At 40.0% G+C, this 26,974-nt stretch overlaps 1 protein-coding gene across 2 annotated transcripts in view; it reads right to left on the reverse strand.

The window, feature by feature from the left end:
- TMEM241 (transmembrane protein 241) overlaps positions 1 to 21,908 on the reverse strand; it is a 105,288-nt gene extending 83,380 nt beyond the window's left edge. For both annotated transcript variants that reach the window (XM_068562249.1, XM_068562250.1), the window contains exons 1-3: positions 21,764 to 21,908; positions 19,322 to 19,368; positions 12,903 to 12,980 (exon numbers count right to left, since the gene is read on the reverse strand). In XM_068562249.1, the coding sequence (XP_068418350.1) occupies positions 12,903 to 12,980; positions 19,322 to 19,368; positions 21,764 to 21,835 (197 nt within the window). In that variant the 5' untranslated portion in view covers positions 21,836 to 21,908. The remainder of the gene's footprint in view (positions 1 to 12,902; positions 12,981 to 19,321; positions 19,369 to 21,763) is intronic.
- Positions 21,909 to 26,974: the final 5,066 nt, after the last annotated feature.

Here is a 26,974-nt window from a genome sequence, read left to right on the forward strand (position 1 = left end):
CTTTTTTTTGGCCACACTGCGTGGCTTGCAGGATCTTAGTTCCCTGACCAGGGGTCAAACTAAGGCCCCTGGCAGTGAAAGCATGGAGTCCTAACCAATGGACAGCCGGTCCAAAGAACTGCTTTTTCAACACAGTTTAGAATCTTGCTCTCCTCAGAATACCTTTCCTGTAGTTTCAGTTCTAGACTGAAAACCTGGGGGAAGAAACTTCATTTTCTTTTTTGCACAAACCACAAAAACAGCTACTGTGCAGTTTCCTTGTTGACAGCAGATGAACTGGACCAGTAGTGTTAATTCAGATTTAAGAAATTATCTGAATCTTGGTTTGAGTAAACTTGTGATCTGCATGCAATATTAACTAGATTGGACAGCTTTCATATTTTCATACGTACACATAGGCTCTCCCCACCCTCATCAACATCCATTAGTTACTGAACTCTGTGAACTGGCATTGAAACATTACAACAATGTTCTGTTGCACCAATTTTATAAACTTTTACAGTGCAATACGTGTTATTTTTCAGAGACAAACCAAACTTTAATTTCTCAAGGTTCATGCTGTTTCCTTTAGCAGCATTTGATGGTGGATCTTTTATACACATTTGTAATAGATGAAAAATAAACCAGATTGCAAATGCTTTTTCTTTATTTTTTAAAGAAAACCATGTACCAAGTTTTTTGGTCCAAATTGTGTAGGATAAGTTAAATTGCATTCTAATAACCAACATGAGTGTATTTCTGTAAGTACAGTTATGTTGAAATAAAGTTTTAAAAAGCAAAAAAAAAAAAGCAAAACCCCAGTCTTTCCATAGAGTACACATCACTGAGGGTGCAACTTGCTTCCCCCATCAGTTACAAATGCATTCGGTTCGCTAATTCAAGTTCCCAGAGTTATTCTAAAATAAATATAAATCAATGAAGCCATTCCAGCAGGATATAACATAATAATCCCAAGTAACTCAATGAACTGCTCTCCTGGGATGGAGCCTGTTCAAGAAGTGTTCTTTGTTAATTTTATTAACGTGGGCAGGCACTCTATCATCAGACCTGCTTTTGTACAACTTCCCAGGGAACAGGGCATGAAAATGTTTCTAGTCTCAGATAAGGCCTTCGAACCCTACTTCCTGTATATAGTCATTCAGCCAAACTCACAGCAACTTGCAAGGTGCTCACAGCGCCAGAGTTAATATTAACAGCAGCATCAGGGACTTCCCTGGTGGCACAGCGGTTAAGAATCCGCCTGCCAACGCAGGGGACACGAGTTCAAGCCCTGGTCCGGGAAGACCCCACATGCCGCGGAGCAATTAAACGCATGCGCCACAACTACTGAGCCTGCGCGCTAGAGCCCGCGAGCCACAATTATTGAAGCCCGCTCGCCTAGAGCCAGTGCTCCGCAACAAGAGAAGTCACTGCAATGAGAAGGCCGCGCACCACAACGAAGAGTAGCCCCCGCTCTCCGCAACTAGAGAAAGCCTGCACGCAGCAACAAAGACCCAACGCAGCCAAAAATAAATAAATTTAAAAAACAAACAAACCACCAAAAAAACCCAGCAGCATCACCAATGACATTTTTTGAGCCCTTGCTACAAACCAGGCACTGTGCTAAATGTTTTCTACACTGTAATCTTTTTAAAATCTGTGGGAGTTCCCTGGTTGCCTAGTGGTTAGGATTCCAGGCTTTCACTGCTGTGGCCTGGGTTCAATCCCTGGTGGGGGAACAGATCCTGCAAGCCGTGCAGAGTGGCCAAAAAATATTTATCTAAACGTAGATAAATAAAAAATAATAATAAAATAAAATCTGTGCAACAATCTCACGAGGAAAGTATCATTATTATTATTATTATTACCCCCACTGTGCAGATGAGGAAACCGAGGCACAAAGAGTTTAAGTAATTTGTCTACGGTCAGAAAAGCTGGTAATGGCAAAGCTACAATTTGAATTCAGGCCTGTCTGACTTAAAACCTTGCTTTTAACCGCCTCTCGTACTTCACCCTCAAGGATCTCATAATAATCTAATGTGAGACAATGATATATAAATAAATAAGTTGCAAACACAACATGATTTTGCTCTGGTAGCAGCTCAAGCAGCTAGTTATCTGAGAAATATTCTGCTATTACTAGTCCTGCTGCGATCACAGACATCTGTACCTCCAACCAAAAGGTGAACAAAGAATGGAAATGCCAGCCTCCATCCTAACGGGCCAAGCTAATACCGACCAATTGCTACTCTTCTAGGAAAAGACTTTCCCATTAGACATTAAAGGCCAAGTCCCATGGCCTGCTGTGCCCTAGAAGGAAGCCCAGAGCATGTACTGTGGGGAACATGACGAGGAAAGAAGGAAGGCGTGTGCAGGGTGAAACAGCGGCTGGCCCAGCTGCGGCAAGCCTGACACTTCAGAATGGAAGGTCAGTGAGGCCCTAGACATGCATGCTCCACCCACTCCTAAACAAAGAAAACTCCTGCGACTCGCGTACATACTCTAGGAGACGTCAGGGTATCTGAATGGCCGTGGACGTGAGGGAAAGAAAACAGCGCTAGGGAACCTCTTGTATTTTAACCCCTCTGCCCTAAAATACAAAGAAATAACTTCAAAAAGAAAGTTTAGGCAAAATTAGAAGATATGTATAAATGTAAATTTTTCTGGGGAAAAATTTCTGAAAAGGAATTGCGACCTTTGAAAACTTAAGATGTACTGTGAAGTTTTGTAACATAAAAAATGTGGGAAAAATTTCCTAATTGTAACAAATTCTTTACAGCCAAAGACTTTTTATCCCAGTGAAACCATTTTGGACTTCTGAATTCCAGAACTGTAAGATAACAAATCTGTGTTATTTTAAGACAAAAAAAAAACCTTCCATCTCTGTAAGTACTGTAAGTACGGAGCATAGCACAAGGTCTGACTAAATTTTCCTCTATATCTTACTACTAGAGTAGAATTTTTCTCTCAATAAAGTATAAGTTTCTTTTTGTTGTTAAAAAAAAAAAAAAGGAAGAACTTCAACCAGAAAAAATATACACAGGCTGCTCCAGGAATTAGAATTTGGACCTCTGGCTTCCAGGTTTTCCACGACTTGTAAGTGTGATCTTACAACATGGAGGGGTCAGACCTTTCAACAGCTACCGGGGCAGATAAAATTCATGATGACTGAATTTTCCATACTCTTCCAGGCAGTGTGGAGACAAGGTGAGAACCAGCTACAAGGGCGGTGCTTCCTTGTGTTTTTGCCATCTCTTGAAGTATTTCTTTAAAATCCTTTCTTCAGAAAGAAAGGAAACTAATTTTTACATCCTAGTTAGGTCTGCTAAAACTGAGGATTCTTCCCTCAGGAGATATAGCAATAAGTGATGGAAATTGTACCTGGTTCTGGGCACTGGAGAGTATAATCTTATAACATTCACATGGTTGCTCAAATCTTTGGAAATTATAATTAGCTCTCTTCACTCCCAAGGAATGTTCCAGCAGTTAGCTGAAAACTTTAACCAACAGCCCTAAGGGATGGACAAACTTCACACATGTCCCTGGGCTGTGCCCTTTCTTCTAGGTCAGGGCATCTAGGGCTGGGATCATCTAGGGGTCATCTAGGTCATCTAGAGGTGGGAGTAGGAAGGATGCACAAGTACAGAGCAGGAGGCTCTGTGTAGTAGAAAGAACGTGGTCAGGCAAACCTTCCTATTTAGAAGATTTATATCCAACTCTAAAGCTAGTTGATTTCTATCCCAACTCTAAAGCTAGTTTGCAGTGAGAGCTCAGTTTTACATTTATAAAATGGGGATAAGAATGCTCAGAAGGCTATCGAGACAATTAGCTGAAAGAATGAATACGCAGCACTTGGGGTAGCACGTGGCACACTGAAAACAACAACACTCAATAAATGTTCTCCTTCTGGCTTATCCACACATAACACCAAGTTCAGATGCCACTAGGAAAGATTGACAGATCCACCTACATAAGATGGCCAAAACACCATAAAGAAAATGAAACGATGATTAGCAAAACAGGAAAAACACTGGCAACATATAGAACAGGTTGGAGTTTAATATCCTTGATGTATAATGAGTGTTTACAAATCAATAAGAAAAAAACCAACTCCCCAAAAGAAAAAAGGAAAACATTCAAAGGACAGAAATAGGTAATTTTCTCTCTCCTCTTCCTGTCTGTCTGTGTATGTGTGCGTGTCTCTCTCTCTCATACACATACCCACACACACAAGAAACACAAATGGCAATAAACATGTGAAAAGTTATTCAACCGCCCTAATACTAAAAGGACTTTAAAATAAAACAATGATACACCAAGTTTTGCCCAAGAAACTAGTAATTTTTAAAAATGGTATCTTATATAGGGGGTCATAAAATTAATGCCTTCATATACTGCTGTGGGATATAAATTGGTACCTTTCTGGAGGCTACATATGTACTACTTGACTACACTTTATTATTTATTATTATTGTTGTTGAGGTATTTAAAGATTTCTATGGTGATGCTTCCATTTACAAGTGGAATAAAACTGCTTTTGACCTCATTGTTGATCATCAAACATTCTTCAGCCTGGAGCCCTCCCCCTCCGCATACCTGCATGGTTCACTCCTTCACATATTCAAATCTCTGCTCAAAAGTCGTCTTAACCATGAGTCCTTCTTATCCACCCTATATAAAATAACAACACCCCCCATCCACTGGCCCATACTCAGGCACACACATATACACATTATCCACTTACCCAGCTCTATTTTTCTCTACACCTATTACATCATCCAGTTACATTTTTAGTTGTTTCTTGTCTGTCTGCATCAATTAGAATGTAGCTCTACGAGGGCAAGGATTTTTGTCTGTTTTGTTCATTATGCACCGCTTACACCTAACACAATACCTGGCATATACAGTAGGCACTCAAATACTTGCTGAATGAATCACCATGTATTATTTTTGTAACTTAAAAAAAAAGTTTTCCCTTCTCTTGCTAGTTTGGTACAAAGCAGCAAGATACATCAGGAAACTGCAGTCATGACCCTAATTCACATTTCTTCCTCTGCTTTTCTCAAGCGCTTCAGAGACTTTGCCCTGAACAGAATTGCTGGTGCTTACAGCTAATCAGTTGTCAAAGGCAGGGATGCAAGCAAAAAGTTCCATATCCTGCCATCTGCCTGTTTGAAATGGCCCCAATGCGAGAATCCTAAGAATTTCAAATTCAATAAACATTTGTAACGATCATGGTGTAAACTATAACTGTGACAACAAAAAACCAACTTCATTAAAAAACAAACATGTTTTTCTTCAATAGACATGAACTTAGAAACTTGAAATGGAGGCAGTTATTTTGTTTCCTATAATAATTTATCTCTTTTTCTTATTAAAAAGTGGTACCATCCATGTTAGAAAATTTTGAAAACACAGATTATCAAGAAAAACATTATAATTACAATCCTACTACCCAAAGATAACCACTGTTAATACCTTGTTACATCTCCTTCCAAACAGCATCCATATGCACATATATGAACATTTCAACAAAAATGGGATCCAATTGCACAGGTTGTTTTATAACCTGCTTAACATCTTTCCATGTCAAAACAGTCATCCCCAATTTATTAATACTTGAATACCAGGCTACTGCTGGACATTTAAGCTTATCCTAGGTTTTTACTATTCTAACACAGTAATGATTATCCTTGAATATATTCTCTGCTCATATTTATGATGTTTTCATAATGTTCAGAATACATTTCCTGAAGTGGAATTGCTGTTCAACGATACACACGTTAAAGTTTGTAACTGGTTACAGAATTGCCTTCCAGAGACGTTATACTGACTCATTCTCTGCTATGATCTGCATGTTTATGTCCTCCCAAGAATCATATGTTGAAACCCTAACCCCTAGTATGATGGTATTTGGAGGCGGGGCCCTTGGGAGGTAATCAGGTCATGAGGATGGAGCCCTCATGATGGGATTAGTGCCCTTGTAAGAAGAGACACAAGAGAGCATGCCTCCTCTCTCCATCTCTCTCTCTCTCTCCCCCCCTCTCTCTCCCACACACACACACTACCAGCATGTAAAGATACAGGAACAAAGCAGACATCTGTAAACCCACAAGAAACCCTCAACAGAAACCAACCACACTGGCACCCTGATCTTGGACTTCCCAGCCTCCAGAACTGTGAGAAATAAATGTCTGCTGTTTAAGCTACCCAGTCCGTGGTCTTTTGTGACAGCAGCCTGAGCTGACTGAGATGATCTTTGGCAGCTCTAACACTGCATGATTCTGAGACACTCAACAGCCTGAGCATTAGGAACAAACGAGGCACATCTATTAAGGCACCTCCTCTCCACCTTTAATTCATAAGGTGGCACCATCTGGGCCTTCTGTGCTGGTTTATTCTTACATTGTTCTACGTGCCATCAAAGGAGGCAAGATGGGATTAAATCCTGAGGAGGTCCTGACAGAATCTCGAGTCTCTGTGGTGTGAGGGCTGAGCCAGGGTGTGTGTGTGTGTGTGTGTGTGTGTGCGTGTGTGTGTGCACGCGTGCGTGCTACAGGGTCTGTTTTGAAAATTGTGGTGATACGCAATTTTTCCTACGTGAGTTATAGGCACAAATGTTGCATCTTGTGTGCATCGTGTACTTTTTCTTTTCTGCTTGTGCACTCTCTACTGTCCCTAAGAACCCTGATGAATAAAGCATTTTACAAGAAGCTAACAGTAGTCTGTTGGCATGAATCATAAAACTGTTGTTATTGAGATGAAGGCTAATTAAATTAAAACATTTGTTTTTCAAATAGAGAATGCATTATTGAGGGAACATCTGCTCCCTGAAAACACTCAGTTTATCTGTTCATGGGAGCCTGGCGGGATCCTTGAGCTGAATTCTTAAACATTCTCTGCGTTATACTGACACCTAGTGACCTCAAAGCAGTTTCCAAATGTGAAAATAACACCTGACCAAGATACCAGAGTTGATGTGTTGACTATTGATTGGCATTGCCTAAAACAGTAACACACTTTATAACTGTAAAATCAGTATTTGCTTTACAATTCAAAAGGACTTCTGCATACATTAACTTCCTACTTACAGAAGACGCCTAATTTCATCTTTTTGGTCCATTCCTGGTGAATATGGTCCTCCAAGTGTCTTACTCCCTTTTCTCGCTGCTTCCTCCTATTCTTAGACCTTTCTCCTTCATTCCTTACTGTCTCCCTGACTCACAGAGGGCCACACTCCCTTGTCCAGCTCTAATATTACTTAGACCCAAGAACCCTGTGATGACACCGTTTCTCAGAGAGGATAGCTTAGAGCCGGGAGGCAGCAAACAAGGGCCCGCGGGCCAAATCCCACCTGCTGCCTGTTGCTGAAAATAGCATTTTATTGGCACACAGCCACACCCATCCGTTTACGTTGTCATGGCTGCTTTCCCGCTACAACAGCATATTTGAGTAGTTGTGACAGAGACTGCATGGCCCACAGAGCCTAACACATTTACTTTCTGGCTCTTGTTTGCTGACCCTTGATTTAGAGTAAGGCAGCTTGGGTCCCAACGTCTGGAACTTTCGAGTGGTGGTACCCTCGGGTGCCTCACCCCTCCCCTGGGAGGACCAAGACTGGATGTGCAGTTAAGTGAGCCTTAGGAGACAGATTGCAGGCATGGCACAGAACAGAGAAGTCAGTACTAAGAAATATAGTCCAAAAAAGAAAAAAGAAAAAGAAATATAGGACACCCAGGTCCCCGAATAATAAGTGAGGCAGGATAGAAGAGGCACATATCTCATCTCTAATAGATGTGAGAAAGAAAGAAAACCCAGTACAAGCACCTTGCCCGTGCACAGTCCACGAGGGCCTGCAAATCCAAGCTAATGTGCAAGACATAACTCCTTTGATCTCAGTCTGGGGAGGTTTACATTTCACACCATGGACTTAAGAGGCCAGAAAGGGTTATATGGACTCAGAGTGACTTCCACACGTGGTGTATCTATGACAAATCGTGAGTTCAGCAGACTCCTATGCACTGAGGGGCGTGGGCATGACCTGCAGGTGTCAAAGGTCAAAAAATCCCATCCCGAGAAAGACAAACACTGCATGGCATCACTTATACGTGGAATCTTTTTTTAAAAGTCAAACTTATAGAAACAGAGAGTAGAAAAGTGGTTGTCAAGGGCTGGGGGGTGAGGGGAACAGGGAGAGTTTGGTAAAAGGGCACAAACTTTCGGCTGCAAGATGAATAATGTATATTGATTACTCATGAATGATGAATAATGTATCCTATGAGGATCTAATGTATAACATGTTGACTACAGTTGATCACGTTGTACTGTATAACTGAAATTTGCTAAGAGACTAGAACTTAAATGTTCTCACCAAAAAAAAAAAAAGATAAATATGTGAGGTGCTGGATGTGTTCATTAACTAGATGGTGAGAATCTTTCACAATACATACATACAGTAAATCATCACATTGTACACTTTAAACATCTTAAAATTTTATTTGCAAATGATACTTCAATAAAGCTGATACTTCAAAAACTCCTGTCCTTTTACCATCACTGGCCTCCTGGACTCCCCCCAGGTACCACCCCAATCATCACACCAACACCAATCAGCTTTTATTCAATATTTTATCCTTTTGGTGGCTCTAAGCATGTTTCCTGAGGAAGTTTTGAAAGTTCACTGTATTATCCCCAAAAAGTAATTTCAACATATGTATATATGTAAAGCATTCCTCTGGAGAGAAAACAACTGGCAAGAATATCAAAAATACATGAATTTGAGAGCTAACTTTCCTCTGTGAGCAGAGATGACTTTTTAGAAAACTATAAGAGTCACTCAAAATGAAATATCAATACATCACAACATGATTTGGGAAATTCCAACCACCAGTAGCTTTCATAAAGGTGGGCTAGCTCACTTAAAAAACAATAGATAATCAATAATTAAAAAGAAGTACAATCTCGACCCTGATTGTCTCACTATTCATTTCTTTAGGGACAAGGCTGAGTTAATTTGGAGGTTTTATCAAAGATATTCGTTATGCTTCCCCAGCAAAGACTCTTAATGTAAAATTATGGCGTGAGGCCTTCTTCATCTATTAGAAATCTCTGGTCACAAAGGTATTATGGCATAGGTTTTTTAACTTAGAATTTCTCATACTTGAAAACATTGAGAATCAAAATTTTACTCTCATATGCATAGTGGACAAAAAGTGGCATGTAGGTTAAAGATTACTTTCAAAATGTTTTTATTTAAACATGCAGCCTGGTAATATAGGTGCCAGGAGATGGCACCTAAAGTCTCCAATGAAATCATGCCTGAGTCGGTCCTCAGCGATGGTTCTAGAATCTAACAGAGTGCCACGGTCTCATTGTGCTACCAGACTTCCAGTCAGCTGAAACAGGTCACAGTGTTCATTTAGGATCATGTTTTGGAAATACAAAAAGCTTTCAGCACAGGACTTCCAACATCTGCTAGAAAAATCACTTCAATGCTCTGCAAAGTCTTGGCTACAACAGTTGCCACCACATAATGACAAGCTTGTGAATGAAAACCAGTGCTATCTTTCCCAAGACAGAGGCTTCCAGGGCATCAATCAACACCCGGTGATAACAACTGGCTGCCAGGCAAACATCCTGGGAGAAGAATGATTCCATCAGATCACTGGGTGGAGTCAATACGTGATGTGGCCAGAGGCTGACCAACACAGCAAGTATGGCCTCTTTGCAATGTAAGAAACATGGTGCCAGGGTCTGCGACTTGTTTGCAAGGGAATCTGGGATTCTGCTGCTGTGCTCCAGGCTACAAGGACAGTCTAAGTGAGCTCTCTATGGCATATGCTATTAAGGACCAATTGGGGGCCCACCCTCCAGCCCCATCACTATAACTCCACGATGACATTCCATCATGCCATCAGGGACTCCAAACTGTCTTCCAGCTGTTGTTTCCCTTTTTAGTAGAGCCCAACCTCTGCTATCTCTGCACAAGTACACAGTCACACAGCAAAGCTGGGCTTTGGTTCTCTAATGACATCATTGGAAAACCAAGCCCAGTAGGAAACAGCAGCCACAGCAAACACAAACCCAGCCCGGGCACACACAAAGGAGCACGGGAGCTGGGTCCTTGCTGCTTGCTACCTGCTAACACCCCTTTGCCCAGGGCCCATGGTAACAGGAAATCCTGAGCTGTGACAGCAGTTATTAACCACAAGACCCACTACAAACTAAGACACTAGAATCTTTGACAAGAAGCTTAACTGAGCTGACATCATGTGTGTGTGGCTGTGAAACCACCTAAGGAAGTCCAGGGGATAGAGGTGAAAAAGTCTCTGGGAGATTTAGCAAGGGGACCGAAAAGGGATATGATTATGGCTCTTCTGAGATGGGTGGCACCTAGCATCATGCAAGTTAAAGGGACAACAGTGTCTAGTGGATCCTTCTCTGTCAAGGACCACTTCTTCCAGGAAAAGCATCTTGAGAATCTTTGACTTCACCCAGTTCTACTAGTCATCCCCTCTACCCCGCTTCATACAAATATGAAGAATTCCATCAATGGATGAATGGAAAATCAAAATGCGGTATACAATGCGGTATATAAACAAAATGTGCTCTATACACACAATGGAATATTATTCAGCCTTAAAAAGGAAGGAGATCCTCACACATGCTTCAACACAGATGAAGCTTGCAGACATTATGCCAAGTGAAATAAACCAGTCACAAAAGGACAAATACTGTATCATTCCATTTAAAGGAGGTACCTAGAATAGGTAAATTCATAGAGACAACGTAGAATAGAGCTTTACCGGGGGCTTGTGGGGGTGGTGGAAGGAAAAAGGGAGAGCTATTGTTTAATGGGTACAGAGTTTTTGTTTAGAATGGTGAAAAGGTCTGGAAATGGATGGTGGTAATGGTTGCATAACATTGTGAATGTACTTAATGCCACTGAATCGTACACTTAAACATGTTTAAAAATGGTAAAATTTAAGTTATGTATATTTTACATACAAAAAAATGTTTGAGTATGAACAATGGCATCGCTTTTAAGAAAATATGACTAAGGTAATGTTTATTTTATTTTAAATTTTTTTTTTTTTTTTTTTTTGGCCGCACCGCACAGCCTGTGGGATCCTAGTTCCCCGACCAGGGATCGAACCCAGGCCCTGGGCAGGGAAAGCACAGAGTCCCAACCACTGGACCACCAGGGAATTCCCTAAGGTAATGTTTAAATGACCATTATGAACAAGTAAATAATTCACATCAGAAATTATAAGATAATCATAGTCAGGAACACTGTAAAAGTGGAAGATCCATGTTGATCAGAAGTGGACCCCAGTCCAAAATCTGACGGCCAATTCCCTGATTCTAGTCCAATCTCTCGCTTCTGTGGAGGAATACATTCAACTATTTGGAGTCAAAATGCTTCATCATTTAACTAAATCTTAGAACTAAAATCACAGGCCTTGTGAATTCAGGGCTCCTATTCGTTTAAATGAAGACCCATTCTCATTGAACTATCCACCATAACAACGGAGTATAAAGTAAGACCTGTGCTTAATATCACATATAAAATCCCAAAATTTTATATTTTGGGGTTTCATCAAGTGGAGGACACTCTACCATGGAAATGTAAAATTATGACTTAATGAACTACTCCTTTGGATTAGTTAAGCATCTTGCGTGTGATAGTCTTTCAGAATAGGGACTGTGACGTAATAGGGTCAGGGAAATTAATCCACACCTAAGTTCCCAGGGCCTCTCCCTTGTCAAACTTCTTCATACCAGTGTTTTGCTCTCCAGTTAAATATCTTCAGAAGAAGCCAAAATTATTAATATTTATACTGGACTCATTCTCGAAGCTTCTCCAGAGTGCCAAGCCAAGGGATGACTTAGCAATGAAGCAGTTAATCTAATTCATGGAGAAGTTGGGCAGATAACTTGGACCACAAGGCAAATGATTTGGCCTGATCATTCAGTTGGGTTGTTTACCTTATTCATGTAAAACTTGACTTCATTTTCTTTTCATTTCGTGCATCATTTCAGGCAAGGCATGATGTTCTCAAAGAATCATGAGGATTTATTTGGGTGAGGCAGGACTGAATAGCCAATTCGGATTACAATTTTGGTTGAAAAATGTCATTGTCTTTGACATTTCTTTCAAATCTATTTGAAAAGCGGTCTTCATAGGATCATAACAACAATGTGTGATCTGAATCGGACCCTGGATCAAATTTTTGTGGAGAGGGTTATAAAGAATATTACTGAGAAAACTGGCAAAATATGAATCGGTCTATACATGAGATAATAGTATTGCATCAATGTTAACGTCCTCATTTTGATAACTATTGTAGTCCTGTAAGAGAACATCCTTGCTCTTAGGAGATACATGCTCAACAATTCAGAAGTAAAAAAAAATCTGCAACTTACCTTCAAATAATTCAGAAAAAAATTACATATATACATATATGTATGTATATATCAAGTAAAACTGATAAGAGAAGCAAGGTGAAATAATAATTGGGGAATCTGAGTAAAGGATATGGGACTTCTTTGTACTATTTCTAACTTTTCTGTAAGCAGGAAATAATTTCAAAATTAAAAATTTACCCCCAAAATTTAAAGCTGATTTAATAACTTATTCATAGAGGTCCTATGATCTAAAACAAAGCCAAATTAATATGGTATTATAAATTGTATATCTCAATTTATTTTAATATTATAAGAGTGGCATTATTAACCAGGAAAACACTACTTGAGCTCTGTTTGATTACAAAATCATTTAATTTCAAGATTAGAAGGGAATTAAGAGATCATACAACTCAAATAAACACCCGTGTTTCCCAATGTAACACCAGAAGAAGTTAAATAATACACAAGGAAGCTGAGTATGAGTCATGAATCAAGCACAGAAGAGGTGGTCCTACCTTGAACTGCTGTTGATCTCCGCCCAGCCCAGTTTCCATGACACATGAAGCAAAAGTCCACCAATTAACGTCTGCCACCTGAAAAGGATAATGGCCAATGTGAATTTAACAGAGTGCCATGGTCTCAAATGCCATCCACCCCCAGCAGATCTGTCGAGTGACACAAATATACACATGTGATCCTTCTTACAACTCCTTTCTCCCACTTTCTCCAAATTATTATCCCAATTCTCAGACCCGTCCTTCTCAACCTCTACTATTCCCTGAGTCCAGCTGTACCAGTCAGTGCTGACACTGATGTTCTCCTCTTCTTATTCTAGACTTTTCCTGAACAATTTCACCCACAGCCACCACTTCTCCATGACCTCTGCACTAATGATTCCCATATCCCCCTTCTCACGAGGATATGGCCACCCTGATACCCCACAAGCTCCCGATGATAACATGCCTTAAACATTACCTTGAATTTCCCTCTCCCCATCCTGGTCATTCTCCTACTATCCCTAATCAGCCAAACCACAAACCTAGATGTCATCCCAGCCCTCCTCTGTCATCACCTCCCTCAACAACTTACAAAATCCTATTGACTTTATCCCCGTAGCCTCTCTGAAACCCGAAGCCTTCCCCTCCATCCCTCTGCTTAATTCAGACTCTCATGATCCCACACCTGGACCATAGCATCAGTTCCCTAACCGGTCCCCCTCTCTCCAGGGTTGCCCTGTACCATCCATTCTCCATCCTGCAGCCAAAGGGTTTGTTCTACAATGCAAACCTAATTGTGCTCCTCGCTTGTTTTAAAAATGGCTGATTCTTCCTGGTGCTGTAGGCAGCAGCCCTGAGCCTCTTTTCTGCTGCAACACACTTGGGGTCATGAAGCTCACGTGAGACACATTTCCTCACGTGCAGAGTTTAGGTGGAGTACAGGTGACAAGATAAACACCCCTCCCTCTCCCACTGCAGAAAGCACAGCAAAATGCCAAATGAGTGACCAGTACTACAGGCATAACTATATCCTGTTCCACACTACCAATTGCTTTTACTCTATTTTTGGTGAGTCATTCATAAATTTCAAAACCTTATTTTTAGTTATGACTTGAGACACCTACCTCGGAGGTGATTACAGCACACCCATGTGTTGGGACACGACACTGGAGAGCCCCTGGGCTACAGGACCAAGTCACTTGCATGCGACATAGAAGCCTTCCAGGACTTGCAGCTGCCCCACTCCAGGGTCAGCTCCTGCCCATCTGCCAGTGGCAGCCACATTCCAGCCACAGCGAACAGGCCACACATAGCCCCTGTAATGTGCCAGGCCATTTCGTACTTTTTAGAGTTCGCACGTGCGGCCCTTGTGACCCATAACGTCTTCCCTTCTCCTCCGGGTTGGTGGACACCTGCTCATCCTGTAAGATCCAGGTGTTATGCCTCCCTTGTGAAGACTTCAATGACACCGCCAGGCGGAGTGGACAGATATGGGTCCTGTCCTCCAGCAGCTTGGTCTAGAGCAGTGCATCTCGATTATGTGGATCTTCCCTACCAGGGGACATTTGGAGACATTTTTGCTTGTCACAGCTGGGGACGGGGGAAGAGTTGCTACTGGCACCTGAGGAGTAGAAGCCAGGACGCTGCCCCACACCTTACAACGTGCCGGACAGCCCTCCACCACAGAGTTATCCGGTGCAAAATACCAGTGGTGCCGAGGCCGAGAAACTCTGGTCTAGAGGCAAGTAAGCTAATTAACCAATAATCACAATAAAGTGCGACCCAGTCCTAATGGGAAGAGCACCAGGTAGCACAAAACACCCTGGCAGAGGCAGTTAATCCAGTCTAGGGGGTTGGGTGACTCTTCCTAGAGGAAGGAAATTCAAGCAAAAGCCTGAAGCCTGTTCAAAGCGGGAGGCCCAGAATGGACCAGGGCCCACAGGTGAGAGAGACAATGGCTCCGGCAAAGCTTCTTAGAGAGGTTCAGTTGGCCTGACCTTAGCAATGTGAGTACTCGAGGCGGGGGCTGGTCACGAAGGGCCATGTCAATCGTCAACGAGCTGGGGCTTCAAACTGGGGACCCACTGAAGGGTCTGCAGCACGGGAGCGACACTGCCGCATTTACCTTGGGGAAAGCTCTGTCTCTTTACAAGGGAGAGAATGTTTGCTGAGAGAAGCAAGACCAGGGGCCAGGAAGCAAGTTAGGAGTTGTTAGGGTGATTTAAGAGATGATAGTGGCCCAGGAAGAGGCGACGAAGAAGGTGGACAGGTTCTAAAGATGTTTAGAGGTCCTAGTTGGGGTGAAGACGTTGGGGTGAAGGAGACAAAGAAATCAAGAATAACACAGGTTTCTGAGTAGGGCGACTGGATAGAAGGTACCATTCACCACAGGTAAACTGAAGAAGAAATGAGCAGGCCCTGGGAGGGCAGGGATTTTTCTTTCCTTCACTGAAGTAGTCCAAGTGTCTAAAACAGTGACTGGCATATGCATGCGATCAATTTTCTTAGAATGAGTTATTCTGCCCTACTATGTGCCTCCTGTGTGCCTGGCATGGTTATAGGCATCAGGGATACGCCAGTGACAAAATGGATTTTTTTTGTTGTTTAATTCTTGTATTTGTAGACCTTACATTCTATCGGGGGAGGTGCATTCAGTCTGACATCTACAGAGAAGGAGGGGAAAAGGCAATTCAGGTGAAAACATCACCTTTTCCCACTAACTTCCCTAAGTCCCTCTACCCGGAGAGAAGTGAAAGGACAATCAGGATCAGAAAATGAGAAAACAGGGACTTCCCTGGTGGCGCAGTGGTTAAGAATACGCCTGCTAATGCAGGGGACACGGGTTCGAGCCCTGGTCCGGGAAGATCCCACATGCCGCGGAGCAACTGAGCCCATGCGCCACAACTACTGAGCCTGCACTCTAGAGCCCGCGAGCCACAACTACTGAAGCCCGCGTGCCTAGAGCCCGAGCTCCGCAACAAGAGAAGTCACTGCAATGAGAAGCCCACGCACCACAACGAAGAGTAGCCCCCGCTCACGGCAACTAGAGAAAGCCCGCGTGCAGCAACAAAGACCCAGTGCAGCCAAAAATAATAAATAAATAAAACTAAATTAAAAAAAAAAGAAAAGAAAATGAGAAAACAATATCCCAGCTTTATTGACTGAAATATACACGATCATGGATGATGTTTTTTTTAAGTTTTGCTGTGAAATATTATGGAGAAACGACCAAGTAATTCTAAAGTTCATCTGAAATAACATATCGGTGATAATATAAAGAACAAAAATTCAAAAGCATAAAAAAGTGGTGAAAAGTCTTCTCCCCTTCCCTGTCCACTATCTGCACTTCCCTATCCACCACCTTAGTGGTTCCCTAACGTAACCACTCTTACTAGTGTCTTCATCTTTTTTTTAAATAAGGAAAACATACACACATTTCTACTTGATGGTAATGTACTATACTGTTATGGACTTGCTTTTGTTCTCCATTAAATGAATCTTGAAGACCTTTCCTTGTCAATACACAAGAGTTTCCTTATTTTTTAACATTTGAATAGTATTCCATTAGGAATACAATATAATTTATTTAATTGGTTCTGTATAGATGAAAATTAGGTTGTTTAAAAAATGCTCTCTGGGACTTCCCTGGTGGTCCAGTGGTTAAGAATCCGCCTTCCAATGCAGGGGACAAGGGTTCAATCCCTGGTCAGGGAACTAAGATCCCACATGCCGAGGGGGAACTAACACCCGCAACTGAGACCTGACACAGCCGAATAAATAAATATTCTTTTTTTAAAAAAGTCATTATTAAAAAAAAATGCTCTCTCGTGGATGGACCTAGAGACTGTCATACAGAGTGAAGTAAGTCAGAAAGAGATAAACAAATATCATATACTAACGCATATATGTGGAATCTAGAAAAATGGTACAGATGAACCAGTTTGTAAGGCAGAAATAGAGACACAGATGTAGAGAACAAACGTATGGCCACCAAGGAGGGAAAGCGGCGGGGGAGGGGGGGATGAATTGGGAGATTGGGATTGACATATATACAGTAATATGTATAAAACAGACAACTAATAAGAACCTGCTCTATAAGAAATAAATAAATAAAATAAAATTTTTTTAAAAAATGCTCTCTGTCACAAACAGCTGCAATGTTTCACATGTACATCTTTGTACATATTTCATTTACATAAATGCAAGTAAACCTCTCAGGTAAATTACTGGAAGTGGAATTGCTGGATTGAAGGATTCAAACCATTGCTATATTCTGCCAAAGTGCCAATCATAGATATTGTACCAGTTTTCCACCCATGATCAATATATGAGAGCACCTGCTTTCTACATCCTCATCAATGCTACGTTATCAAATTTTGAAGTTTTATTTTGCAAATCTTGTTGGTAAAAATATATCTCAATACAGTTTAAAATTATATTTTCTTATGAATGAAGAATATCTTTTTATATGTTCAAGAGCCCTTTGTAGGTAGGGATTTTCGTTTTTGATATAAAGATCTGGTTTTAGTGCACTGGGATTGTATAATTGCTTTATATTTTTTAAAAATAATTGATGTTTTATTCATGGTGAATATTCCACGGGTATTCGAAAGAGGGGCATAATCTCTATTTTCAAGATAGAGTTTGATATTTATATATTAATTGTATTATTTATCAAATATATATATATGTTCTAGTGTTTTGTTGGTCCAATTGATCTGTCAGGGAAAAATAGTAGTAAATTTGTCTCCTATCACTAGTATGTTTCTATTTATCCCTGGTATTCCTGCTGTTTTTATTTGACAAATGATGATGCCCTGTTGTTTGGTTGATAGATATTCATCACTATTTTATTTTCACTTTGAACTGCATGCTCCAGCATTATAATGTGTCTTTTCATTTTGAACTGCATTGCTTTAGCATTGTAACACAGCTTTCTTCATTTGCTTAATGTTTTTGTCCTGAATTCAACCTTGATTGACATTAAGATCTCTATCCCTGCTTTTCTGTGTGCAATTGTGTGATACTTAAAAAAAAAAAGGAAAAAGAGAAGAGGGATGGCGTGCTCTGCCACATATTTAAATGTTATAATAATGAAAACAATTTACCACTAGCCCCTTTCCATAAAAACTGACAAATAAGTGCTCAAAAATAGACCCTAGAAAAATGACTTTACATATGATACTAACGACCCAAAGGCAAAAGGAAGGATTATACAATAAAATATAATAAATGGGGCTAGTGTAAATAAAACACCATTAGGGGAGGAATGATTTCTTCACATTGCACCATACACTAAAATAAACGGATCATAATTAAGAATTGAAAAAAGCTTTAATGACATATAGGTGAATATCTACATCGTCTTGTGATAGAGAAGAATAAACATAAAAGCAATGGTAGCTATCACAAAAGAAACGATCAATTTAAAAATAAAATATATATTTTAAAAAGAAGGGGGCGGGGGTGGAGGTTTGAGGTGAGAAGGGGAAATGTGAACGCCAGAGCACTCCATGCTGCCTGTACCATTTCTCTAGACTGTTGACCCGATTCTACATCATTTTCTATCTTCTTTCTAATAATAGCATCGCTCAGTCACAAGATCACACACTGGATTCATCTGTGTTTCTCTCTGCTGCTTCATTCCAACGTTCAAACAATGAATTCTCTATGATGTCACTTTAAAAAACTAAATAATCAAGGTAATTATAAACAAAATGAAATGGCAAAGAAAAAATTGAAAAAAAAAGAAATTCCAGTAGATATGATAGAAAAGTGGTTGACATCCTTTAAAAATGAAGAATTCATTAAATAATAAAAAAATACTAAAAGCCTAGTAAAAATAAAAGGGTTAAAAAAAGAAAAAATAAAATAAAAGGGTAAAAGGCACAAATAGACAATTCACTAAAAAAAGAGATACAAGTGGATAACATAAGAAAACTGTCCAATTTCATGAATAATCTAAGAAATCATAAGACAAAATAATGTGATACCATTTTTTGCTCATGAAATCAGCAGAGAGAGGGAAAAAGTAACAGTCATGGTTTGAGTACAATATCATAGAAACTTTCATACACAGGCTGGGTTACAATGTAAATTGGTAAAAAGATTCTGGAAAAGAATTTTTTAATATTCAAGCAGACTACTAAAGAAGTTCATGTTCTTTAATCTAAATTTCTTATATAGGAATCTATTCCAAAGAAATAGCTAGAAATTTGGCAGATTTGAATGCAAAAAATGTCTGAGAACATTGTTGTGTTTATACCCCCAAAATGGGACACAATTCAAATGCCATTTAATAGAATGACTAAATAAATTACACTATGTCTATCTAATGAAAAAATCTATGCAGTCATTAAAAATATTTTGAAGAACATTTAATGATGCTGGTTGGACATTTCCTACAAATGTATATAAAGCGCATAAAAGATACTCACCCTTGGAATAATGTAGGGTAGGTAAATTTCAAGACAGACAGGACATACTGAAAAACAAATACCAAATTAATGGACATTTTCAAATTATAGAGAGTTGATAGACCATATAATCAAAGAAATCCCTACTAAAGAAACATAAGTATACTCAAGTTTCAAAAAGGCTTTTTTTATTCCTCCCCAAAAAATCACACACTGGGGAAAAAAAATGACCTTCCAATTCATACTAAAGAGAGGGACTAAGTGAAGTAAGTCAGACAGAGAAAGACAAATATCATATGCTCTCACTCACATGTGGAATCTAATTTTTTTTTAAAGTGATACAAATGAACTTACTTACAAAACAGAAACAGACTTACAGATATCGAAAACAAACTTATGGTTACCAAAAGGGAACGTTGTGGGGAGGGATAAATCAGGGGCTTGGTATTAACATACATACCCTTCTATACATAAGATAGATAACCAGCAAGGACCTACTGTATAGCACAGGGAACTTTACTCAATATTCTGTGATAACCTATACAAGAAAAAAATCTGAAAAAGAATGAATATATGTATATGTATAACTGAGTCACTTTGCTGTACACTTGAAACTAACACAACATTGTAAATTAACTATACTCCAATAAAATTAAAAAAAAAAAAAAAAAAGAGAGGGGGGACTTGCTTTCCCCAGGGTCACCAGAAGCCTGACCATCTCTCAGTTGGGGACGCAACAAAGTGGAACACACAGCAGCTGGGCCAGATATTGTGGACATCTGACCCCTCAGCATCTTCCCAGACCCCAGAAGTGCCATGTTATAACTGCGGCAGCTCCAGAGAAAACCGGACAAACCCCAGGACACTGTCTGTTTTCTCGGGGTATCCACTTTATCTACTGCCCAGTTTACCTAAAAATCCACCGCCTTCTATGTTTCTCTTCAAGTAAGAACTGCATCCTATTCATTCTTTCCTTTGTTTTCCTTCCATTTTTAGGGTTTTGTTTGGTTTTTGCATTCTTAGGATTTTTTTTTCCTAATTCTTCTTAGGTATATTACATTTTTAGATGTGTTTTTTAAGGATTTGTTTAAAGCCAACTCAGCTAAGGTCAACTTGTATTTTTATTATGTCTTTTAACCAAATTTATAGCACATTATGAATGGGAGAACTGTATTTTATCTTTCTGGGTATCTTCTTCTATTTTTTTCTATGACTGAACACTTTAAGAATTTTTTAAAAGCCTAAAAACCATTAAATGGCTTTAAGCAAGGGTTCTACTGATACTTCACATGATCTGAAAAGCACAATAGACTGGTGTTGGGCAAGTTTACATTTATATTTTTTTTCCCCATGGATTAATCAACACGTAATTCCCCTTGTATGAGCTCCTAAATGCCACAATTATGGTTAACTACCTGTGCTCTGGTCTGTGTTTCCTAGGAATGGACCTTCATTCTTCTCTGAAGTGTATTTACTCACACAATTCAGTTTGTTCCCCTCCACTTTTCCATGATATTTTCTTTGTAAAACTGAGACAGAGAGAGGATTGAGCATGTGGGCCATGACCTACATCATCCTCAACAATGTTCATGACCATAACAAATGCTCATTTATCGCTATCTGTTAATAGTTCTTTTCCAGAGAAGAGGGTTTTATTCTCAAGAGGGAGTGGGGAGAGAGCAGTCAAGACCCTACAGTGGGGGAAGGTGGTCCTGAGCTCCCTATTGCCACTTTGGCTTGGTGTCCACCCTGGAGTCCAGCACAGGGGGTGATGCCCCACTCTAGCCCACAGGGATCCAACATTTCCCTGCATGGTACCAAATCCAAGGCCAGCTTCTCCCTCCGAACAAAACAAAAGCATGGTACCACAGCTTTTCTGCCTCTTCATCAAAAGGCTTTTACGACATTAAACAAAATTAAGTTTACATCTTATTTTTTTATATAATTCCATGAAAAACTCTTGAATATACTGGAAGTGCCTGGGATGGAGACATAGAAAAAATAGGTTTGAGAATCAGTGGTGTGAGGCAGAGATGGAGATGGATTGATATCTTCTATTTAAAGGTTTCTGGAACCTTGTGGGGTTCTGGGGCAGGGGCATGTTTAGAAGAGAAAGCAGGATGTGTATGATTTCTTCGCCTACTCTTCCTCCTCGAGGGAACAGGAGCCAATTGCTTTTTCTTTCCTTAAAAAGTGGTCCACATATCCAAAAATTAAATTCACCAGTCAAAAAATCCAGTTTCCCAGGAGATGTAAAGAATGCATTACAGGACGAGGAATGGGGACAGTACCGTCCAACAAATCTTATTTCTAAAAGAGCATCGTACACAGAGTCGTTTTCTTCTCCATCGTCATCAAGAACAAATCAGATAAAAAGCTGGAGGCAACATTTGTTCTACACACGATTTGGGGATTCAGATCCCCCACGGGCAGTCATCAGCACCCCGCCCCCGCCCTCCTCACCTTGTTCGTGAGGTAAGAAGCCAGGTAGCAGGTACAAAACGTGAGGCCGACCACGCACCTCCTCATGCACATCTGTTAATTTGCGCCCCTTCCCGGGGACCCCGCAGGAGCCCCACGACCGACGCGCGAGCCGCACCACCGCCGCCGCCGCTGCTAGGACTGCCACGTGGCTGCGAGCTCAGCCAATCCGCGCAGGGACCGCCCCCGGTGCCTGCCTCTTAAAGAGGCCGCGCCTTCGCAGGCCTCATAGCCTCGCGGTGGGCGGGGCGGCACGCAGCTGCCCAGGACAGCGGAGGGAGGAATAGGTCCACCAGGGCTGCGACCGGCGGTAGAGCAAGAGCGGACAGTAGTCGTCGTAAAAAAGTAGAAAATGGTAGAAGTGGGGAAAAAAGCAGCTGACAGAACAGTTCACAACAGTCCATTAGCATTTAAAGAAAAAATGTCCAGAGCTAGCTAGCTCTAAGCGGTGGGAGCAAAATGTTGTTTGTGCTTTACTGAATTTTCCCAATTTTCTTCATCGAGTCTGTACTATTTTTGCAAACGACACAAAAAAGCTAACAACAAGAAATGTTAATTTTAAAAGAAGGAAGGCTGAGGGGGCAGGAACTATAATCAGTGTAGTTTTTTCTTTAGGAGAAGTCAATCCAATTGCTTTGAAATTTCCATAAAATAAATCCTTCCAGAAGTAGAGTTTCAAGCACAGCCCTTATTCCTAGTCTCTAGGGAGGAAAAATGACCTAGTTAGGCTTCGGGCAGACAGTAGTAAACATGCACAAAAACATACTGAGGGACTTTGTCAGGAACTAGAGGTACAAGTGTCGGCACATATAGAAACATACAGATTTTTAGAAATACCCCATGCACCAGGAAGCCTTCGCTCTTTTTTATCTGTATGCCCAATGTAAAATTGCTTATCAAACTGTATTATCCAAGAAAATACTGGATATATTGTCTCCACATAAAACACAAATAAACTAAAAAGTTAATTTTCCTTGACAATATTTAGAAAACCTATTTCAGAGCTAAACAGTCTTTACAAAGAAAATTTTTGCCCGATAGAATTTGCTTGAAATAAATGGTTATTATATACCTGAGATTTCCCTGAACTCTTTTAAGAGGTGAACAAATTCAATTCAGGCCTTATTATTTCCTAGTTATTGCTTAACCTATTTTCTTTGACAAAATTTGCTTAACAAGCAGGAACAACCAGAACAGTAAAGAACCATGCAAATAGAAGTTGACATTTGTAGCAAAAGTGCTGTAGATCTTACCAGAAGTACTGATTTTTCCAAAGCTGCATTATTCTGTTCCACAAAACAAACTAAACTAATACTGAATAAAAATGAAATTATCAGGTCTTACATTGATAAACAACAAGCTGCTATATGTGAGACTGTGTTAGACCTTCTAATCACACAAAAAGATTTAACTAGTTGCATTGTTAATTGAGATCTTTGAGACCAAAGGGTCATAGTCATTAATTTACTTTTTGAAAATTGACTGATAAGTGCTCAAAAAATGTTTCTTGAATAAACAAAGAAGGGAGCTTGGATTAAACAATAACTTGTGGGTTTTTTCCCCTCACAAATCTTTTTTAATAATGAATTTTTTGACAGCACACGTGGACAATTCTCAAAAGACGACAGAAGCTGCTGCGCACTTTTTGAAACTTCCTAAATTCCCCTTAGGAAAAAAGGATATCAATATCTCTTATGAATATAGATGCAAAAATCCTCAACAAAACACTAGCAAACGGAATCCAGCAACATAAAATAGGAGTATATACCATGACCAGACCACATGTGATTTATCCCAGGAAATAAGATTGGTTTAACATCCAAAAATCAATTAATGTAATACACCATATCAATAGAGTAAAGGACAAAAACCACATCACCATCTCAAATAGAAACAGATAAGGCATTTGACAAAGTTCAACACCCTTCCATAACAAAAGCATAAAAAGAGGAACTTCCCTGGCGGTCCAGTGGTTAAGACTCTGCGCTATCACTGCAGGGGGCACGGGGTTCAATCCCTTATCAGGGAACTAAGATCCCACCTACATGTTGCAAGGCACTGCCAAAAAAAACAGGGACTTAGCCCTGGTCCGGGAAGATCCCACATGCCGCGGAGCAACTAAGCCCATGCACCACAACTACTGAGCCTGCGCTCTAGAGCCCACGAGCCACAACTACGGAGCCTGAGTGCCACAACTACTGAGCCCTCGCACCACAACTACTGAAGCCCTCACGCCTAGAGCCCATGCTCCGCAACAAGAGAAGCCACCGCAATGAGAAGCCTGCGCACCGCGACGAAGAGCAGCCCCCGCTTGCTGCAACTAGAGAAAGCCCGCGCGCAGCAACGAAGACCCAACGCAGCCAAAAATAAATGAATAAATACATAAATTTTTAAAAAACATAAAAGAAATTAGAAAAAAAGAAGGGAACTTCCTCAACATAATAAAAGTCATCTACAGTTAACATTATGCTTAATGATGAGAGACAATGCTTTTCTCCCTAAGATCAGGAACAAGACAAGGATGACCATTCTTGCCACTTCTATTCAACATTGTATTGGAGGCTCTATCCAGGAAAATAAGGCAAGAAAAAAACTTTAAAGGCATCCAGATTGCAAAAAATGTAAAACTATCTCTGTTACAGATGACAGGATTTTGAATACAGAAAATCTTAATGAATCCATTAAAGAAATACTATTAGAACTAACAGATGAGTTCAGAAAGGTTGCAAGACACAAGATCAAAAAGTCAACTGTATTTCAATACACTTGCAATGAACAGTGTGAAGAAGAAATTAAGGAAACAATTTCATTTAAAATAGCACCAAAAAGGGGAGTTCCCTGGTGGTCTAGTGGTTAGGATTCGGCACTTTCACTGCTCTGGCCCGGGTTCAATCCCAGGTCAGGGAACTGAGATTCTGCAAGCCCCACAGCTGTGGCCAAATTAATTAATTAATTAATTAATTAATTAATTAAAAATAGCACCAAAAAGAACAAAATATTTAGGAATAAATTTAGCAAAATAAGTGAAAATTTATACTCTGAACACTACATAACATAATTGAAGGACACGGAAGAAGACCAAAATAAATGGAGAGATACCCCATGCTCATGGATCAGAAGACTTAATACTGTTAAAATGGCAATATTCCCCAATTTGATCTACAAATTCAACACAAAACCCATCAAAATTCCAGTTGGTTTATCTGTAGAAATTAATAAGCTGATCCTAAAATTCATATGGAAATTCAAGAGACCCATTATAGATAAAACAATCTTGAAAAAAACAAAGTTAAAGGACTCATAGTTCTTGATTTCAAAGATTACTACAAAACCTCAGTAGTCAAGACAGTGTGATACTGGCATAAGAATATATATATAGATCAATGGAATAGAAGTGAGATCCAGAAGTAACTCCTCACACTTATGACCAATTAATTTTTGACAAGGGCACCAAGAGAATCCAAGGAGCAAATTTAACCAGTAGTTCCAGGACAACTGGATATCCACATGCAAAAGGATGAAGGTGGACCCCTACCTCATACAACATACAAAAATTATCTCAAATGCTAAGTGAAAGAAGCCAGTCACAAAAGACCACATGTTGTGTGATTCCATTTATAGAAGTAGCCAGAGTGGGCAAATCTATAGAAACAGAAAATAGAATAGTGGTTGCCTGGGGCTAGGGGAAATGCAGAGTGACTGCTAATGTGTGTGGGGTTTCTTTATGGGGTGATGAAAATGTTCTAAAATTGATTGTGTTAATGGTTGCACAACTTAGTGAATATACTAAAAAATCATTGTACACTGCAAATGGGTGAATTATATGGTATGTGAGTTATACCTCAATAAAAGTGTTATAAGAAAAAACAGACCCCCCTAGCAGAACCACATCCCATGGAGACCACCAACTTCAAAACTAAGGGAAAGAGAATAATGACAATCCTTGAGAGTGCTAGGATTGGAAGTGGCCATGAGGGGTAGTTCTGGTACTATTCTGTTTCCTGATGGTTCCATGATGTGCTCACTTTGCAATATTCATATAGTTGTGTACGTATTACTTTGTATTTTTTTGTATGTGTATTTTACTTCAATAAAAAGCACACAGCACAAAGAGACAAAGATATGGAAAATATGAAAATGTGGTTAAGAGTCATGGTGGACAGAACGAGCAGGTCTAATTCTATTTAATATGAATTCAGGGACTTCCCTGGTGGTCCGGTGGTAAAGAACCCACCTTCCAATGCAGGGGACGCGGGTTCGATCCCTGGTCGGGGAACTAAGATCCCACATGCCATGGAGCAACTAAGCCCATGCACCACAACTACTGAGTCTGAACGCCTCAACGAGAGAGCCCGCATGCCATAACTAAGACCTGACTCAGCCAAAAAAAAAAAAAAAAAAAAAAAATGAATTCAGTAAAAAGAGAATACATGGAACGTGAGAGGCATTTTTCCCCAGAACTAATGTAAGGCATGAATCCTCAGATACAGTGAATCCTGAGCAAACCAAATGAAAAGAAATCAACTCTTAGACATACTTACATATTCAAATTCACATTTTTATTGTGTTAAAAATATACAATATATAATTTGTTATATAACCATTTTAACCATTTTTAAGTGTATAGTAGTGTTAATTACATGCACATTGTTGTGCAACAGATTTCTAGAACTTTTGCATCCTGCTAAACTGAAATTCTATACCCACTGAACAACTCCTCTTTTCCTGCTCTCCCGGCTCCTGGGAACCACCATTCTACTTTCTTTCTACTACTTTGGATACCTTATCTAAGTGGAATCAATTACATGTATTTTATTAAAAATTATTCGCCTTTTGTTTATCCTTTATAGTCAGAACATTACATCAATTTTTAAAAAATAATGTGCAGTAAAGAGAACAAAACAAAATATTTGTTATTAAATGCTGGAGAGGGTGTGGAGGAAAGGGAACACTCTTGCACTGTTGGTGGGAATGTAAATTGATACAGCCACTATGGAGAACAGTATGGAGGTTCCTTAAAAAACTACAAATAGAACTACCATACGACCCAGCAATCCCACTACTGGGCATATACCCTGAGAAAACCATAGGTCAAAAAGAGTCATGTACCAAAACGTTTATTGCAGCTCTATTTACAATAGCCAGGACATGGAAGCAACCTAAATGTCCATCGACAGATGAATGGATAAAGAA

Source organism: Eschrichtius robustus, chromosome 14, assembly GCF_028021215.1.
Source record: "Eschrichtius robustus isolate mEscRob2 chromosome 14, mEscRob2.pri, whole genome shotgun sequence".
Lineage (NCBI taxonomy): Eukaryota > Metazoa > Chordata > Mammalia > Artiodactyla > Eschrichtiidae > Eschrichtius > Eschrichtius robustus.